Source organism: Lissotriton helveticus, chromosome 5_1, assembly GCF_964261635.1.
Source record: "Lissotriton helveticus chromosome 5_1, aLisHel1.1, whole genome shotgun sequence".
NCBI lineage: Eukaryota > Metazoa > Chordata > Amphibia > Caudata > Salamandridae > Lissotriton > Lissotriton helveticus.
The window spans coordinates 287,981,756-288,001,728 of record NC_136065.1 but is presented as its reverse complement, the minus strand read 5'-3'; the positions used below and the strand labels follow the sequence as shown (position 1 = coordinate 288,001,728).

At 44.0% G+C, this 19,973-nt stretch overlaps 2 protein-coding genes across 3 annotated transcripts in view; one reads left to right on the top strand and one right to left on the bottom strand.

Annotated features, from left to right (window-relative positions):
• Nucleotides 1–9,832, top strand: part of ANGPTL7 (angiopoietin like 7) — a 30,208-nt gene extending 20,376 nt beyond the window's left edge. Inside the window, exon 5 of the mRNA XM_078642232.1 lies at nt 2,235–9,832. Within this exon, the coding sequence (XP_078498358.1) occupies nt 2,235–2,446 (212 nt within the window). The 3' untranslated portion in view covers nt 2,447–9,832. The remainder of the gene's footprint in view (nt 1–2,234) is intronic.
• The window catches only part of MTOR (mechanistic target of rapamycin kinase), an 865,133-nt gene that overhangs the window by 470,740 nt on the left and 374,420 nt on the right, over nt 1–19,973 (bottom strand). The gene's annotated exons all lie outside the window — the stretch shown is intronic.

Below are 19,973 nucleotides of genomic sequence, written 5' to 3'. Positions count from 1 at the left end.
GAAGAAGTAGCTTGTGTTGGTGAAGGATGTAGGAACCATTTATTCTAATCAGAAGACGATCTAGGAATCATTAACATAGTTAATTGAAATCAAGAGAGGGAAACCGGGTCATGGGGGGTGAGGGTACACATTTAAAAGAAGAAAAGAGAACAAACAACCACTGGTAATCTCAGAAGTAATAGTGGGTCTTAGAATAATATGATGGAATAGCAACAGCTTTTTCGGAAGTATGAAATCTACACAAGTGTGCAGTCTCTCCGTCTGAGCCTCTGCATGCAAACAACAAGAACTTAATTGTTAGCGGTGTTACAGGAGGAGGAAAGTACCTATAACTGACCACAGACATTGCCACCAGTGCCTCTATTTGAAGGCCAAAGATTAGGTGAGGTGCCATACAGAGGGTACAAATCAACTTTAAAGAGGTCCTGCAGGCTATCAGTTTCGACAACAGTTCAATAATTCCAGCCTAGTGCAACATGGGTGTGACAAAATAGGCCTACCGGTGAATCAGTGGTATTGGCGCCAGAAAGTTGTCTCTCGATCCCAACACTGGATGCAAAGAGGAACACCTTTTCATTAGCAGTGACGTTAGATTATCTTTTCCAGAGCACCATGCTTAATGGTCAATTGGTAGGTTTGGCATTAGCCAAGACCTTTTGATGTTTCAAAAATTATACATATAATATACTTACTTATAAGGGCTTTTAGTCAGCTCTCTTCACCCACTGGTCTATTATTATGTCATCAACTTTCTTCTTCCGCCCACTAGAGCACACAGCATGGGGCATAAGATCAGCCACTTCGACTACTGGCTGACTTCACTGCGAGTGATGGCATTCTGCCCTTTCACAAGGAGCACATGCACACACAAAGTAGTGCCCTTTAATGCCAGGATTACTAAGGACATTTTTGCTTTTTGAGATAAAAAAATATTTTTACTTAAATCCAATTTTTAGATTAGGGAACACCTAGCAGTATCCTTAACAATACTGTTTTGCAAAAACAAAATACAAGAAGTATGGACAAAGTCTAACGACTGACTGCCAACACCAAACCTATTGGCTTTGCTAGTGATTGTTGAGACTTGCAGCTACTACTGTCATGCTAGTTGCAAAGGCTCTTGGAGCTGCTGTGCTTAAGCCAAAAACAGAACCTAAGACATCCCTCGATTTGCCATACATGCTTCTTTCTCATCAGCTAAGGGGCCAGAATGACCACCTTCAGACTAGATTCACACACTTGTTCTGATAATAGAAGTCCTGAAAAGACTGTATTTTGTATTTGCATTTCCATTTCGAAGAAATGTAATACAAACATGGCCAAGTTTTCCCAATCTAATACTGCTTCTGCAGCCCCTGAAGCATGAGACGAGTATCTTTCGAGCAGAATTTGGATGAAGGGAATGTCTTTCTGGAGAACCAGAGATAAAGTTGGCACATCCCTTTTCAGGTCCAGAGAAACACACTTTCACTGCTGCAAAGGGAGGGTCCTCTCCAGCGTCCGAGGTGAAGTCAGTCAATAGATAAAGTTCTTTAGACTTTGGATAAAAGCAGAGCTTTAAGTGAAAAACCGGTCCTCTTAGCAAGACAGGAGGGAGTACATATGGAAAAAAGGGTCTTATTTATGGTTGCACAGCGTGGGGCTACACCATATGTAACAGGAGAGATTTAGTCCAGTGTCATTGTTTAGGAGAGATGTGGTCAGAAGACACAATGGCAGTGGACCGGTTTAGTTGAGAAGGATGGGCATATTGACGCAAGACAGCATTGGGTTGATTTTGTGACACGGAACAGCATGGGAGTAGCTCTGTATCATAGGGACAATAACTGGTGTGTGTAACAGAATGGGTGTTGTTGGATTGTGGAATGGTGTGTGTATGGCAAGGTACAAATGCAGCCCTGTCAGGGATGGCATAAGTCTTTGGCAAGAGGCAGCAAATGTGCTGGGTTTAGTGCCTTCTCACCTAGGATGCTTTTAGCAGGAGCTCAGTTTTAATGGGAGAAGCATTCAAGAAGGTGGCATCTGACAGGATTGTAAGGGTGACTGTGTTTAGAGCTGAAACTGCTTGTTACCTAACTCACTACTCCTGCTCACTGATGTTGCTCTGTTAAGAACTGCACCAGCTGTCACACTGCGATCTGTGAAAATTCCTCCTGTAAGTAGCAGTGTCTGGTTTCCTGAGCCTGTGGCGAGTGTGCCCTATATTCATCACTAACAAATCTTTTCACCAACAGGTGGATACTGGTATAACTGCTGCACAGACTCCAACCTGAATGGTATCTTCTACCGCAAAGGAGAACACACTCAAAACGTTGATGGCATTACCTGGTATGGATGGCATGGATCCTTGTACTCGCTTCGCAGGGTGGAGATGAAGATTCGGCCACAAGATTTCAACCTGTCAGAAAAGCATTCACTGGCTGCTGCCAACCCAGTGTTCCCATGAGACATGCAAGAACTTGTGACTCACTAGGGGTATCTGTGTATATCTTGTATAGTAGAAATCCACTATGTATGCTAGCAGATAATAGATTCTTGTATGGAGTGTACAGTCCTGGGCCTTTGCTTCTGAGAAAGAAAGTCTGCTCTTAACAACAGTAACACCAAGCCCTGTTCCATCATGGGAGCAAAAGGACACTAATGCATACTTCCAATGGCAATCACCCGAACCAGTGACTATGTAACTTTCTAACAGGGATCAGAGAGGGACTGTATCGAATGAAATTGCCTCTCTGAAAAGTCAGAATACTGGCTGCCAGTAGGGCCCGGTAGCAGTCCTACCAGACTCCCATATTTTTCTGGCGAATTCAGGGGTTGCTTCCACACACGAACACTGCTATTTCTCCTCTACCCAAAGATCTATAATAAAACATTACCATGATGTGTGTGTGTGTACACATAAACACACGTGCACACACAAACACACACACACACATGAACTACAATGCTACAAGGCATTTTTGATATCTTAATGATAATAGTCAAATATAATTCACAACCAACTGCGGGAAAATGGCTACAAAGTTTGGCATTGCCTAGCATATGTCTATAGTTAGGTTTGAGGCAAGGGTTCGAAAGATAAGTGCTGGTAATTATTTTCATCTATAAAGTTAACTACACTATAAGACATCTGCAGATATACTGTCGTATCAGTTATCAACATACTTCACCAGCAGACCATTATTACAGAAGCTTAAAGAATTTTCTGGTGACTGCGCTGCATCAGCAGCAAAACCGGGATATTGTACTGCTTGGCAAGAGGGCAGCAGAGTCGACCTCTGAGTCAGACACCCACAGGCCCAGGGTGGAGCGATGGGTTTCCGAGCTCCTGATCGATGATGGGCACCTGAGTGTGCACAGGCAGTCAACAGGGCAAGAAACACCTGCTATCTCGCCTAATCAATGGCTTGTGCAGCCCACAGCATCCCCAGAGTCACGATTGTGGGTGGCACAGAGCTCCTTAGGCACCCATGGGCGTAGAGGGACACCCGGCCTCTCTCACCTTGTAGAGGGCGGTGCTCGAGGGCCCAACATGATCTTCCCTAAAATACCCGTAACACTCCTCTGGTCAGAGTGCTGCATGGATAGTCAAATCAAGCACAGGGTCATTGCAAAAGACTGGATGTTGCCGGACTCGGAGTCCCAAGGTCAGCTGGTGTCTGCAGAGCCTTTTCTGGTCCTGAGGCTCTAGGAAACAGGGTGCACGTCAGCATGGGAGGAGCCAGAGAGGATGACATGCTTGATTAACTGTTGCTAGCCACATCTTACCGCGGGGACACACTGGCCTCAGTGTAACCAGGCGCTCTATAAGACTTATTATTATTATTATGTCCTTGGAGAATACTAGGGCACAAGGTGAGGAGCAGGCAGACCAGTGCATTAGAGTCGCTTAAGGAGATTAGAAGTCCCTCCTGCAGCTCAGCAGGCCAGCACAACAGTCCTCTAGCAACGTGCAGATTGTACAGCCAGCAGCTTCTGGTTACAAGTCCCATGCTGTGTCTAAAAACATGGGGTCAGAGCTCATGTACTTATACTCAAAATTGTATTTGTTCAAGGGGTGACTTCAAAGGAACCCTTAAAACTGCACAATTCCTTTCAAACCAGCCCTGGCTCCAGATGTCAACAGGCGGTAAATCAGCCATTTTTGTGAGGGCAGGACACAACCTATACAAATGTAAAGTGTGAATGGCTTGAGCCTCTCCAAGCCCAGAAAGACTATCAGAATGCAGATGCAACTTCTGTCACACCCAGCCCTTTCTGTGTTGTGGGTGTTTGGAAGGTATGCACCAAGTATAGCGGTCACCCAGCCGCAGGCGTGTATTGGAGTCAGACTGCAAAGCACAAGAGTCATAAGCACAAAGAAATGCCCACTTTCTAAAAGTGGCATTTCTAAAATAGTAATGTAAAATCCAACTACACCACTACATAGGAATTATCACTACTATTCTAAATATACCAAACACGGCAAAGCCGGTCCTTCCTGATCAAGAATTACTACTCAAAAGTATATAAGGGAATTCCCAATGCTAACCTATGAGAGGAGTCGGCCTCACAGCAGTGAGAAACCAAACAGGATGTTTGTCACTACTACGACAAGTCACACATAAGGCACGTATCCTACCTTTTACTCACACAGCACCATGACCATGTGTAATAAAAGGGAGTTTAAGGCATGGCAAGTAGTTTAAATGCCAAGCCAAAGTAGCAGTTAGCTGCACACACAGGCCCGGCAGAGGCAGGCCTAAGGCAGGTTTGAAGGGCAACTCCTGTGGGTGGCGCAAACAGTGCTGCAGGCTCTCTAGTAGTATTTCATTTACAGACCCTTGATATATAGGATACCACTTAACAAGGGACTTTCAAGTAAAGCGAATATGCCTAACAGGTGTAAGCCAATCATACCAAGACATGGTTTGAAAGTTCACAACTACATTCATACCTATTCAAAATAGTTGTGCATTTTGTTTCTTTTCCTCTCACCAAACAATTGTCAGCGAAGTCTCGACCACACAGTATAGTGACCATTACTTTATGGCCGCCAACAACTGATCTCTGTGAAAATGTATTATATTTTTGTAAGTGCCCAGAGTCCTAAAGCCAATAAAAAGAAGCTCAGAAAAATAGGCGGAAGAAGGCAAAAAGTTTGGGGACAACCCTGGAAAAGGCCAGGTCCAACAAAGGGAAATCTACATTTTAAAGTTCAAGATATGGTTTCAAAGTGCACTACTACCTTCAGACCTATTTAAAACATTTATGCATTTTATTTCTTTTCCTCTCACCAAACAATTGCCATGCAAGCCTGGACCGCAAGGCACAGTGCCCATTATTTTATGGCCAGCAACAAATGATCTCTGTGAAAAAGTATTATATTTTTGTAAATATGATTATATTCTTATTTTATCTTCCTGAAACATCGTACAACATTTTGTTGTGTGCTTAGCAATAAATACATTTTTGTTTCTGCATTTCATGTGAGTTGCACCAGATTCATAAAGTCTCTTATAGACACATTCATACAATTATATAGGGTCCTTCCCTTTCTAAGCGGTTTTAGTTTTCAACCACATACCACTGCTACACAGCTTTGCCTACTGTTTAAAACGAGGAGGGCATTAGAATCAAATTTGAATGATCTCCTCTTGGGGACACTAGCTCACCTACAATCTAATCTGACAAGGCTATGAATTGTTTTACTGGCTAGAACACAAGAAATGAAAAACTCATTAGAAGCTGGGACCTACTGCTATGAGCAAATGGATCTGTCTTGTCAAATGTAGGAATACCCCAGTACAACTCCCAAATCTATTTGTTTTTTTATTGAGCAATTCTTCTAGCTGTGGCGTATTTCTCTGAGTATATGGGATTTGCCTCTGGACAAAAGTAAGAATGCCCAGTATGACTTCCAAACCAATGTGTTTATTTATTGAGAAGGTCTTCTAAAGGACGTACTGTACATAGTTACATTGCCAGTCAAACAGTACGTTATAGCAGGGTCAGAGGCAGTATGACACACAGATGACTGAGATGAGGTTTTGGTATGAATAATGAAGCAGTAACTGAACATTACAATGCTGAGTGATACTAACAAATGCTTACATTGAACGGGAGAGACATGTACCAACCACCACAGTATTTACAGATTTACATTTCGGTTAAATGACATCAGGTGGGTAATAAGACATTCAGAGATTAGATATTTCCAGAAAAAGGAGTTGGACTTTGAGAATTTGCCTGTACTCATTAAGGAAAGGTGGAGTTGAAAGCGCTTGGGAGGATGTCCCCTATTCGTTGACTAAGCAGCGGAAAGGATTTAAGCCTTGAAGGAGCTCTTGAAGATTTGTGAACAGCGAGTGAAATGTAGGTTGGTCGGATATAGGAGAACAGCGAGCATGTGGCCTGTCTTTAGCTGGAGGAGGTCAGGTGAATTGACAGCTTTTGGCAAGTATCTTGTGCTGTGTCTATGCTCATCTAACAACCATTCTACCAGGTGTCGGTGTGGCAAGGTGGACGACTGAAGTAGACTGGCTAAAGAAGGATCTGCTGGTAAAATTGATAATACTGTCATAGGTAACAAACTCGTATCGGAGCAGTCTCATCAGTGAGGCAGCGGAGTAGTCCAATTTGCGGAAATCAAGTGCATTCCTCAGTGAATATTTAATTTCAAATAGAAACTGCTGGCAACTATTTTTCAAATAAACCAGCTGGAAGCACGTGGTTGTAGTTATGAAGTTGATCATGTTTAACTGAACCCCTACATTTAGGGGGGGGGGAGTTTGGAGGTGTAATGGAAATCTACTGGGACTAAAGATCTCTCTACAGGCATCAGACTGGATCCTGATGTTTTTCAGCAGTACTTGAGTGTTTTTGGCCACAGAAAAAACGACTACTTCACCAAATGTGAGGCAACCATGTTCCAGAGACCAAGACAAATCTGATAAAACGAATTAAAAAGCAACAATGCTATCAAAAATGCAAATCTCCTCAAAAGAGTAAAGGGATTAAGGGCAGTGAAGATAAATATCCATCAAAAAGGATATTATGGAATTTAAAGTAATATTTTTACTTTAATTGGACACTTTTTCCACCAGATTCCTCCACTTGGAACCATTCCCAAAGCGCTTACTATGCTGAAGAAAGTATCATCACCAGACTTGAATCCAACAAGTGTGACGTACCGCCCTATCCAATTGCACATCCAACCTTGCATCCAAAATCAAGACAGTAATGTTTAAAAACTGTGTGCAAAGATGCCCAAGTGGCCACTTGACGGTCATCAAACACTGGTACTCCTCTCAGCAGAGCAGGTATGACCAAAATGTTCCTCAATAAATGAGTCCTGAGACAGAAAGGGAGCTCTTTATTTGCAAGTTTGTTACAGAGCGATAAGCATAGCACAACCTATCTGGAATTGGTGTGTTTGCAAACCAATCAAGAAGAGAATGCAATGTTGCTAATCAGTTCTGAATCCTCTGGATCTCTCCCCTTACCTTATTTTGCACTCGCATACTTCTACACTTAGATAACCATTTTATGAATCTGCCATCCTCCTAAACAAGCAGGTGTGTGCCCCAAGGACTACCTTTTATGTGTATTACCCTCTTCCAAACCCCTTTCTAGGTTGGAAAATGTCAATGAAAGTTAAAACCTTAATACTGGTGCAGTTTGGAGTAAATTCATAAAAATCAGTGGCACATACTATGTGGGGGGCGTGGGTTACAATATTATCACAAGCACGAACACCTAACCACACCAAGAGTATTTTCTCAAATTACTCTTAAGGTTACACTCCCAACAGTACAAAAAAGGCAAGCAGTCAAATACCTGGGCAGCAGCCTTACTTATCCATTCGCATATGGCACTTACATTTTTCTTTGTTTCCTTTCCATACCCAGTCAAGTAGTGCATTACAGCTTTAGAACATTGTATGGAGCTTCACTCCGTTTTAATTAACTTATCCTAAGCCAAGATACTTTACTTCCTGCAGGGTACAAAGCTCTCCCTGGCATTTTGATATTGCCTTACAATATTATTGTTAATATTAATATTATTATTGCACACCTTCGCTCTATCTCAGAAACGTCGATGTAGCTTAAGAGTAGCAACATATCTTCACGATAAAAGCAAGGAAGTAGGTGCTGAAACTATGCATGTTACACTCCGTTTACCTTTACACATAGAAAAGAGCCTCATCAACCTTCTAGAAAGAACAGTGATTATTAGACTAGTCTACAGGTCACGTTACTTAAGACTGCCTTTGCTCTCTTGGACAAAGCCAAAAACTTCACCATATGACCCATTTATATTGTCCAAAAACTCCATCCTCATTTCTGGCAAGTAAGGAAAGCTTTCAACAAAAACATAGAGCACTATCCAAACTGCAGAAAATAGCATTCAAGATCTTACATAGAGAATCAGCAACATATTTTTGCCACACACTCTCCTACTACAAATATGCAGTTAACTAGGTAAAATGCATTTTGCCGGCCTTATTTACCAAACAATGTCAAAATGACCAGCACGCATCTAGATTCTGATTTTTTATCATTCTAGCCCCATGCACTGGAACTCATACAATGTGCACATCTGGGCAATCTACTTCATGAATGTCCTAAAAACCCAACTTCTATCGGAGAAAAGGGAAAACGTTTCTTAACTGTAACAAGCGATTTGTTGTGACGTAGATTCATAAGCTTCACTTCTTCCGTCCTGTGTTAGGCTCACAACAGTACAACTTGTTTTTCTTCACAGAAGTGCTTTTGGTTTTGAGGTGACTTGCGATTCCTCCCTCAAAGGCCACAAAGTACTTGGAGAAACACTGTACCAGAATGTATTTCTCTCCTATGAGTATATGTTGAGATGGAAGGTATTATAGAACCTGGTATGAAAATGTTATAGAGCCCAAAGTTAGTTGCACAACTAGTAACTTCATACATACTCTTGTCTGGGGAGGCAGCAAGGGTTAATCTACAGCACTCAACAATGGGAACCGAATGTTACAGATAAGTAACGTTTTCAGTTTACTGCTTTAGATACCATGCTTTGCAAAGACTGAAAAACATTACCCAGACCTCAAAAGTGAGACAAGGAAGATGCATGGAATAAACTCTTGAGTAAAGTTTGTCATGTCACTCCTGCACTTCATTTCTTGATGGCCTTCAATATCCATAAAATAGTGATTGCTGAATGTCTGACAGGAAGACTGGTAGCAGCTTGGCACTGGCGTTCTGGGGCTGTGATGAGTTGCACTCAGAGAAAGGATTGCTCGACTGGAAGTCCTTTTTCCATTCACTATATTTAAGGGCCAGGTATGGAAAGCGTGAGGGGCATATATAGAGAGATAATTGGAGTATCCTACTTCAGTCCATTTTTAAAACAATTATTTTGCAACTTGGCTAGATAATATTTTTAGAAACCTTATTTTTCAGTTTTACAGAACATTACAAATGAAACAACAGCAAGCAGTAGTGTGCATGGTGAAAGGTATAGTGCACATATTGCAATATGACATCACAAAACATAATTCCAAGGACAAAGGGCAATCAGAATCTCCCAACGAGCAACCGTATTTACCCTACATGCATGCCACGTACATCAGCTCAAACGGGTGGGGGATTCAGTCAGTCACCCGTCCCCCCAATTGTCGTCAGTGCTGTCACTGACTTGGCTAGATAATTAACATGTCTTGATGAATGTGGTATACTTTTGTTGCTGAATGAGTGCAGAAACTAGTTGACTGATATCACTGATATGACAGTCAACAAAGTGACTACATATATGTTTTTAACATTACAATCATATACCAGCTGAATAAAACGTGGATTAGTCTTATAATGGATGACATGGTTAACCATTCATTTTGTTTGTCGGCCTCAAAAACCTTTTCAAGCATATTACAGGCATACCAGGTATGGTATAGCCTAGCATTGTAGCGTATAGTATGGCCTGTCGTATTATATAGTATGGTATAGTCAACTGCCTTGACCCCGCCTTCATCACCCCGCGTGTTATTACAACGACCGCGTTGTAACAACGCATACCATTACCCCGCAAGTTGTAACAACAACTTGCGGAGGGGGAGAAGGTGTTGTATTTAAAATCCAACACCATCCCGACTGTCCACACAGCCTGGAGTTGGAATAGTACATTATACTATTCCAACATCCAGCGCCCCACTCTGCAAGTCGTTGTTACGACTTGCGGGGTAATGGTATGCATTGTTACAATGCGATCGTTGTAACGACCACGTTGTAACAACATGCAGGGTAACGCGATGCGGGGTCAAGAGGCATATTCGTATGGTATGGCATGGCCTGTCATTGTACAGCACAATATGGTATGGTATATTATAGTATGGTACTGTAAGGTATGTCATTGTAGGATATGGTGTATGAAACGGGGTTTTTGTTGCAGTAGTCCCCCCACTTTTTGCCTGGTATTTGATGCAACTTTGACTGAAGTGCACTGGGTTCCTGCTAAACTGGTCCCCAATGCCAGTGTTGCTTACCCAAACAAGACAACTGGTAATTTGATCCCCAAGTGACCAGGCCTTTAGCACCTCTGTAAGTCCCTAGTAAGTGGTACCTCTTTTACCTAGGGCATAGGTACTAAAGTGGGTCACTAAGAGATGCAGCATATATTGTGCCACTCTAAGCTACCCAGGGCCAAACTCATACAGACTGCCACATCAGACTGCGTGACAAGGTGCTCTAAAAAGTGAAAACACAACATACCACACACCTGTGTGCCATGTCCCCTAACACCACATGTAATATTTGTAAGACATCCCTACAGCTGGCCTTACAGCCCTAAGGAATGGTGCAAAATATTATGTGTGGACATATCATCATGAGCAGATATGCCTCTGTGCTGGCCAGTTCAATTGCTGCCAGTACAAGTGATCAGGGAAGCCATTTTAAGTCCATGTGCTGGGTACTGGTCAAAAACGAACTCCTCAGCTACATATTGGCTTCACTGATACCAAAGATGTTTGGTATCATACATCTCATATTAATAAGCCCACCCTGATTCCAGTGATGGATTTATTAATACATGCACCCAGAGGCCACCTTAGTGGTGCCCCCTGACAACCTACCAACTACTGGTGCGCTGACTGACTGGTTCTAGCCAGCCTGCCACCACAGACAAGTTTCTGACCCCCAGGGGTAAGAGCCTTTGCTCTCAGGAGGTCAGGAACAAAAGCCTGCTCAGGCAGAAGGTGTTTACATCCAAACCCATAGGATGACCTGCGAATTAGAGTTTCAAGTTAGGGAGCTTCAAAGAGCCCACAGCCTTTGGTATATGAATCACAGGAGAGGATGCTGACCCCTGCCCTGTGCCATCTGGCGCGAGGACAGGTGGGAAAATTAGGTATGCAGGAGGTGTGTTGCACTGTCGGCTGGGCACCTCTCTAGGGTAACCAAGCCTGAAGTGAACACCAAATTTAGTATTCCACCATCTTTTGTGGGATGGAATTAGGAATTTGGGGGCCGGGTGATGGCCACTCCCGATAGGAAGTGGTCATCAAGGGGGTGTAGTGACCCCAGGAGTGAGTAGTTGTAGCCATTGACTACTACCACTCACTCCCCTTAACGCCCCTAAATTAAGTATTTAGGGGACACCTAATACCAGGACTTCAGGTTTCAACGGACACAAAAGAAGAAATAGACTGAGAAGACTGCTGACACGGGAACCAAGCAGGATGACTGACCTGACGCAAACCCTGTCAGCCTGCCTGCTGCATCAGACCCTCGTGGAGCAACGAACTCGTCCTGCTGCTGTGTACTCCAAGAAACCCACCAGTCCTACCAGTGCTTTGCCAATTGCCAAAGAGACTCCCCCTTGGAGTAGAGAAGCTACTCTCCTGCAGATGCAGATACCAAGTAGCAACGCCCTGTACGCCGACTTGCTACCTATGGTAACTACCGACGCAGCAGTACACCCAGGAAGAGGTAGCCGTGCTTCTATGGGTCAGATCCATTCTCCCTCCAAGTGTGAGGACGCCAGGACCGACCAGAGGCATACAACACCAAAACCTGGGGTTCTAGAACAACTGCAGCAGCCAAGACTTGATGTATCCAGTGTGGACACCAATGCCGAGGAAAACCGACCTGCACATCGAGGCACGCCGGGGACAGTGAGACCCACATTAAGAATGGCCTAGCTGTCCTGTTTGCCCCTTTCTACAGAAACCAAAGACAAAAAGTGAGACTTTGACCACCGAAATCAGACGCCTCTAAGCAACCCTGCACCCGAGCTCCTGAGGCCTAGTTCGAGGGAGGTGATGGTGCCAACGTGGTCCCCAGACCCACAAGAGCTAAACCCACACTGGACCTCCAGTCACTGACTGCAGCATCTTTCTGCAGGCCCCCCTCCAACCACAGAAACTCAAGCACTGGATCCAATGCCAAATGACCCCACTACACCCGAGCTCTACAGCCCGAGGAGAAGTGGACCAAGGGGGTCCCTGTGTGCCTGAGGATCTCAAGGGTCAAGCCCCACTGTGGAGTCCCCAAGACTGGTTCCTCAGTCCCTGATTATAGACTCTTTGTAACTGGACTGTTCTCCCATTAAAGTGAACAGGACTCCCAACGCCATGACACACCTCTGCACCCGGACACCCCGGAGCCTCCCAAGGTGACCTGTTGGTGTGCCCTTGGACCTTGCCCCATAATCACCTAAAGTCCAGAAAAACAGTCCCTTAAGTTGCTGTTAATTGCCCAAATGCAGTACATGTTTTTCCCTCATAGGATAACATTACTATTCCAGAAATTGCAGTGTGAGAGCTTTTGAAACCTGTAAAAATTAATATCTTGAAAAGTACTTACCCGATGATCTTGGTATCTAGATTTATCTAAAAGTACGTGCTATGTTTATAAATTGGTGACAGATTTCTTTATTGAGTGTGTCTCACTTACTGCCTTTGTGTGTCCAATAAACACTACTCTCTTGTACACCTAACTGTTCGCACACTCTACCTCAAAAGTAAACATTTGGGGTGTCATTTGAGCCTCTGAAATTCTTTACACTGTGTACCTCTTTTTGGTCCACCATATAAAGAGTCAGCTTCCTACATATAGTATGGTATAGCCTATTATTGTATGGTATAGTATGGCCTGTCATTGTAAGATAAGATATGCTGCTGTATGGTAAGGCCTGTAATTGTATCATATGATACGGTACTGTATGTCATGGTAATGTCCGTAATTGTATAGATTGGTATGGAATGGCTTGACTTTGTATGGTACTGTCTGTCATTGTATGCTATGGTATGGCCTGTCATTTCATAGTATGGAATAGCATGTCACTGTATTGTATATTCCTAAACCTCACAGCTCCACTTCATTACCTAACACTAAGGCCAGATGTAATCAGTACATTACAAGGTGCAACCGCTAGACCAAATTATGCATCTTTGGGCCAACAGAAACTCAGAATAAAGGTTGCTTCGAGCTGTAATTAAAACATTTAAAATCAGAGCATAGGAAATCACAAAGCAAATGCAATAAAAAGGATAAAGACTCTGACACTGATACCTCAAGTAAAAGTAAAGTAGAGGAAGACACTGTGGCAGGAAAAAAAGAAGTATTTTGAAAATCAGTAGTTAGTTGTTTTTATAATCTCCAACCTAAAAAAACAGAGCAAGTTCTGGAATTATATCAACAGACTACATGATTGCCATAACTTTAGGACAGAATATGGAAAACGCATTCATGAATGGGAAAACCACATTTTGCAAATCTATTACGACAATAATTACACACTGGAGGAAGCTACTGGTCTCACCTCAGACCTCAAACAGTATCCACAGTAGGCCATAGCCGTCCCCAGAGGAGAACAAAGAACTTTGTTGCAAAATTTACACCAAAAACTAAAACGGTGCAGGTTAGGAGGTACCCTGTGGAGAAGTGTGGCTCAACGGTTAGAGGCGGCAGACCCGGAGGCTGAGGTCGGCCTGGGACCAGGGTTCAATTCCCGACGCGGCCGGGTGCAGGATCAATGTCAGCGGGTCTGATAAATCTCGCCTCGGTGCCACTCTAACCATGGGGTCCCACGCTGCAACTCTGGGCAATAGCTTGCTTAATCTCCACTCTGGCCCCACCACCGCCGGGGATGCCTGGCTTCACCTTGGGGATGCCCAGTAAAGGGACCATCTCACAGGGAAAGCCAGGACGGGTTCCCCAATGGTACAGCGCTGGGACGCTCCAGGGTAACCACGCGCTCTATAAATCCAACATTAATTCATTCATTCATTTATTCATTCCCTGTGACCTATAGAAATACCAGGTGCTCTGTTCAAGGCCCATTTAAATTAAAATACAACAAACTATGATCAAGGTATTTATCAGACGCAATCCAAGATCTTGATGTAGGTGCCTACTGGAAAAACAAACCAAGAGGACTAGCCCTCAAAATGGCTATTATACTATTTCCTATTAAATAATTCATATCATCCTGTTCTAATCAACCATTCACAAATCCAAGATGTAGGCTCTGTGATTACAAATTCAAATCAATACTTCATATTTTGTGCTGTTGTCCTGGGGCCAAGATTGCAATGCAAATCTTTATTAAAACTGACTTTTCTCGCAACCAAACTCCTGTGTGAATTCCTGTCAAACTGTTTATATAAACAATCACAATTATCTGATTTAATTTTACTAAGTTCCAGCATCACATTTCTCATTAATGCAAACGTTAGAGTTTGCTTTTGCTAATGTTGAATTTATAAAGGCAAATGCTACTTACCAGTATGCATCTGTTCTTGGCATGTAAGGTTGCTGACATTCATATCTTAGCATAAATCGCCGCCTAGTGTTGGGTCCGGATGTTTGCACCTTGTTGTCTTGGAAGAGTCTTCGAAGTATCACAAAATAGGTGACTCCTCCCCTGGACTACAGTGCGCATGGGCATCTTCTCCATCTTCAGATTGCTTTTCGCCATTGTGGCAAAGGTGGAGTATAGGAAAGTAAGAGATGACCATGTAAATGTATGTAAGGAAGATAACCATGCAGTTTTGACAGGCACTGGGGAGGAGGGTGGGTATATGAATGTCAGCAGCCCTACATGCCAAGAACGGATGCATACTGGTAAGTAGCATTTGCCGTTCGAGGCATGTGGGCTGCTGAATTCATATCTTAGCATAGACTGTATAGCAGTTTCTCCTCTAGCTGTGGTCGCCTGTATCAGCTGCAGTGGTTTGAAAAAGAGTTTTAAGGACAGCCTGGCCCACAGCAGCTTGTTGCTTAGCTTGCACGTCAACACAGTAGTGTTTGGTGAAAGTGTGTATGGTAGACCATGTAGCTGCCCTACATATGTCTTCTAAGGGAATATTTCCTAGGAAAGCCATGGATGCCCCCATTTTACGCATTGAGTGTGCTTTTAAGGGAACTGTTAAAGTGCGCTTTGCCTTTTGATAGCATATTTGAATGCATTTAACTATCCATCTGGCTATTCCAGCTTTGGAAATGGGATTACCCTTATGTTGCGGTGAAAAAGCGACAAATAGTTGCTTTGTCTTTCTGAATGATTTTGTTTTGTCAACGTAATATAACAGGGCTCTTTGAACGTCTAGTGTGTGAAGAGCTCTTTCAGCCACGGATTGCGGGTTTTGAAAGAAAACTAGCAATTCTATGGACTGATTGATGTGGAAAGTGGAAATAACTTTTGGCATAAATTTAGGGTTTGTACGAAGCACTACTTTATTGTGGTGTATTTGCATGAAAGGTTCATGAATGGTTAGTGACTGTAGCTCACTCACTCGCCTGAGGGAGGTAATAGCAATTAAAAATGCCACCTTCCATGTTAAGAATTGTAGTTCACATGAATTAAGTGGTTCGAAGGGAGGTCCCATGAGTCTGGTAAGTACTATGTTTAAGTTCCAGACTGGAGAAGGTGGATGCTTTGGAGGGATAATTCTTTTAAGCCCCTCCATAAAAGCTTTGATAGGTGGGATTCTGAAGAGGGACATATGTTGTTTGTTTTGAAGATATGCTGCTATAGCAGCAAGGTGTAGCCTTATGGATGAGTATTCTAGATTACATCTTTATAGATGTAGCAGGTAACATATTACATTTTGGATGGAGGCATCCAATGGATTGATGTGGTTATTATTACAATAAATAACAAATCTTTTCCAATTAGCTGCGTAGCATGCTCTGGTAGTGGGACGCCTTGCTTCCTTGATAATGTTCATACAGTCTGGAGGCAAGTTAAGATATCCGAACTCTAAGACCTCAGGAGCCAGATTGCTAGGTTCATCTGATTGAGATCTGGGTGCCTGATTTCTCCATGGTTCTTTGTTAGCAGTTGTGGCGAGAGGCGCAGTATTTGGAGAGGAACCACTGAGAGTTCTAGGAGCGTTGTGTACCATGGCTGTCTTGGCCATGTGGGAGCAACCAGGATCATTGTGACCGACTGTTGCCTTAGTTTGCGTGCCAATAATGGAATCATTGGGGTTGGTGGAAAAGCGTACGCAAATCTGCCTGACCAATTCATCCATATCGCATTGCCTTGTGACAACGAGTGTGGGAACCTGGCGGCGAAGGACGGGCATTTGAGTTTTCGTTTGTGGCAAACAGATCTATGTCTGGATGTCCCCACTTTTGGAAGAATGGTTGGAGAACTTGAGGATGAATCTCCCATTCGTTTATTTGCTGACTGTGTCGGCTTAGTAGGCCTGCTATCTGGTTGTCTATCCCTGGGAGGTGTTCTGTCAGGAGATAAATGTTTTGTGGAATTGCCCACTTCCATATGCTCTGTGCTAAGTGAGACAGTTGCAGAGAGTGTGTCCCCCCCTGTTTCTGGATGTAGTACATGGCTTTCATGTTGTCCCTCCGGATTAACACAGCCTTGTTGCGTAAGTATTTCTGAAAGGCTCTCATTGCTAGGAATACTGCTAGTAACTCTAAGTGGTTTATATGTAGCGTCTTTTGTTTGACTGTCCAGAGACCTTGGACTGTATATTGAAGGAGATGGGCTCCCCAACCTGTCAGTGATGCGTCCACTGTTAGTACTACCTGTGGAACTGGCTCTTGGAACAGTCGCCCCTTGGAAAGGTACTGCAGAGAGCGCTACGTGCGACTGACTACCAACACTAGGTCTTTTAGTTGTCCTTGAGCTTGGTTCCACTGGCGTGCTAGGCATTCCTGTAAGGGGCGCATTTGAAGCCAAGTATGAGGGACGATGAATATGCAGGAGGCCATCATGCCTATAAGCTGCATGAATACTCGAGCTGGTAGGGAGTGTTGTGGCTGAACTTTTTTGAATGAGAGATTGTATGTTGGCTATCCTGGTTGGATTTGGATATGCTTTTGCTACGGAGGTGTCTATTGTTGCTCCCAGATATTGCTGTAGGTGGGAGGGTTGCAGATGAGATTTTGGGTAATTTATTGAAAATCCTAGCCTGTGCAGTAGCTGGATTGTCTGTGAGGTATGGCTGGCACACTGTGCGTATGAGTTGGCTTTTATGAGCCAATCGTCTAGGTAGGGGAACACATGGATGTGTTGCCTTCTGAGGTGTGCTGCTACTACTGCTAGGCATTTTGTAAAAACCCTTTGTGCTGTAGTTACCCCGAAGGGGAGCTCTTTGAATTGTTAGTGCTGACCCTCTATTGTGAACCTGAGGTATCTCCTGTGAGCTGGTTGTGAAAGTATGCATCCTTGAGGTCTTATGTGGCGAGGAAGTCGCCTTGCTGGAGGAGTGGGAGTACCTGTTGTAGAGTGATCATATGGAAATGATCTGGGAGTATGTATTGGTTCAAAGGTCTGAGGTCTAATATTGGTCCGAGTGAGCCGTCTTTTGGGAATGAGGAAGTATAGAGAGTATACCCCTGTCCCTTGATGTTGTAATGGGACTGACTCTATGGCACCTTTTTCTAGCATAGATAGCACCTCCTGTTGTAACAGCGTGATGTGTTCTTTGGACATTGGACGGTGTTTGGGTGGTATGTTCGGTGGAGTAGAAGTGAGTTCCAGGCAGTAACCATACTAGAAAATTTGTCTCACCCACCTGTCTGTAGTGATAGCGTTCCAGACTGGTAGGAATTGTGTTATTCTGCCTCCGACTGGTGTTAAGTGGTCTGGAGGGAGTGTGAAAAAGTCACTGTTTGGCGGCGGTGGAGGCTCGGGTGTTATTATTACCACGTCCTCTGCCTTTGTTATTGTTCCCTCTATAACCTCCTCTATTGGAGCCTCTATTAAAGGTGCCTTGTGTAGTGCTTTTGAATGATGAAGAAGTTTGGGATGTGTTGCCTCTGCCTGAACCTCGAAAGGAGGAGCGACGAAAAGAGCTCCTAGATTGTTGAAATTGAAGTGCACCCATGGACTTAGCGGTGTCAGTATCTTTTTTCATATTTTCAAAGATGGTATCAACCGCAGGGCCAAATAAGAAATCCTGATTAATAGGTTGATTGAGTACGGTAGATTGCACTTCATTTTTTAAATCCTGAAATGCGGAGCCAGGCATGCCGGCGTAGAAACACACTAGTGTTGACAGACCTAGCGGCTGTAGCAGCTACGTCAAGGGCGCATTTTATGGATGCGTTAGTGATGAATTTCCCTTCCTGTATTAGGTCATTTGCTTTTGCTCTATAGGGTTCTGGTAGGTGTTGTAATAATCCCTCCAGTTTGTCATAGTGTGCTCTGTCATAGCGTGCTAGGAGAGCTTGAGTATTGGCAATCCTCCAGGTGTTTGCTGCCTGAGAGGCCACTCTTTTCCCTGATGCTGCTAACATTTTTGACTCTTTGTCAGGAGGGGGTGGGGGGAGGGGGGTGCATCACCTGTTTTTTGTGAATTAGCTCTTTTCCTAGCATTAGATACAACTAGGGAGTCTAGTGGTAGCTGAGATCTGATATAAGAGGGGTCTGTAGGGGCCAGTTTGTATTTTTTCTCAATTCTTGGATTGAGGACACGCGCCCTGGCTGGGTCTTTAAAGATGTCTGGTGCGTGCTTTAGTACTCCTTTTAACATAGGTAGTACACGTACACTCTTCTCTGATGTTGGGAAGGTGTTAAATTGAAAGTCCTCCTCCATATGGTCAGTGTGCATGTGTACGCCATGATACTGAGCTGCTCTGTCCACTAGTTGGTTAAAAGCGACAGTGTCGTCAGTAGGAGATGGCTTTGTGGGGTATGGAGAGGGATCGGGTATGGGTTGTGTATAATCTGTGTCATCAGGATCATTATGGTCACTCCATGTGTCATCCGGGTTTCCTTGATTGCCAGGTTCTATAAAATCATCCTGAGGATCTTCACCCATGTCTTCTTCCTCATCATAATCTCTAGGTGGAGGAGAATATGGAACATAAGGCATGTTAGGAGTGAAAGGAGGAGGTGTGAAAGGTCTTGAAGGGGATGTGTCAAAGTCCTTTTTCTTAGGAGGAACAGGAGAAGGGGCTTCAGTGTCCAGTCTTCTTTTGTTTTTATATACTGTTATATGTCCTGTACCAGGGTCGCCTGCTTGTCTTTATTATTTGTTTTTGGGTCGAGTGTCTCTTTAGGCTGGACGTCTTTTGTATGATGGGCAGCCTTCTTTGGCTCTATGGCCTTTTTCGGCTCGCCTGCTTTTTTGGGCTCGACGGCCTTCTTCGGCTCGACGACCTTCTTCGGCTCGACGACCTTCTTCGACTCGACGACCTCCTTCGGCCCTCCTTCGGCTCGGCGGCCTTCTTCGACTCGGCGGCCTTTTTCGGCTCGACGGCCTTCTTCGGCTCGACTGCCTTCTTCGGCTCGACGACCTTCTTGGAGTCGGCGCCCTTTTCCGGATCGACGACCTTCTTGAGATCGACGGTCTTTTTCGGATCTGTGACCTTCTTAGGGTCGACGGCCTTCTTCGGATCGACGGGTGTTTTTGGGTCGATGGCCTTTTTATGGTCGACGACTTTTTTGGGTTGAGCGTCTTTGCCCGATGCTGAGGCCACTTTGGAAACAGTTTTGCTTGTTCCCAGGGTACCGTAAGGCTTGGGTGTGGTCTCCGGAGC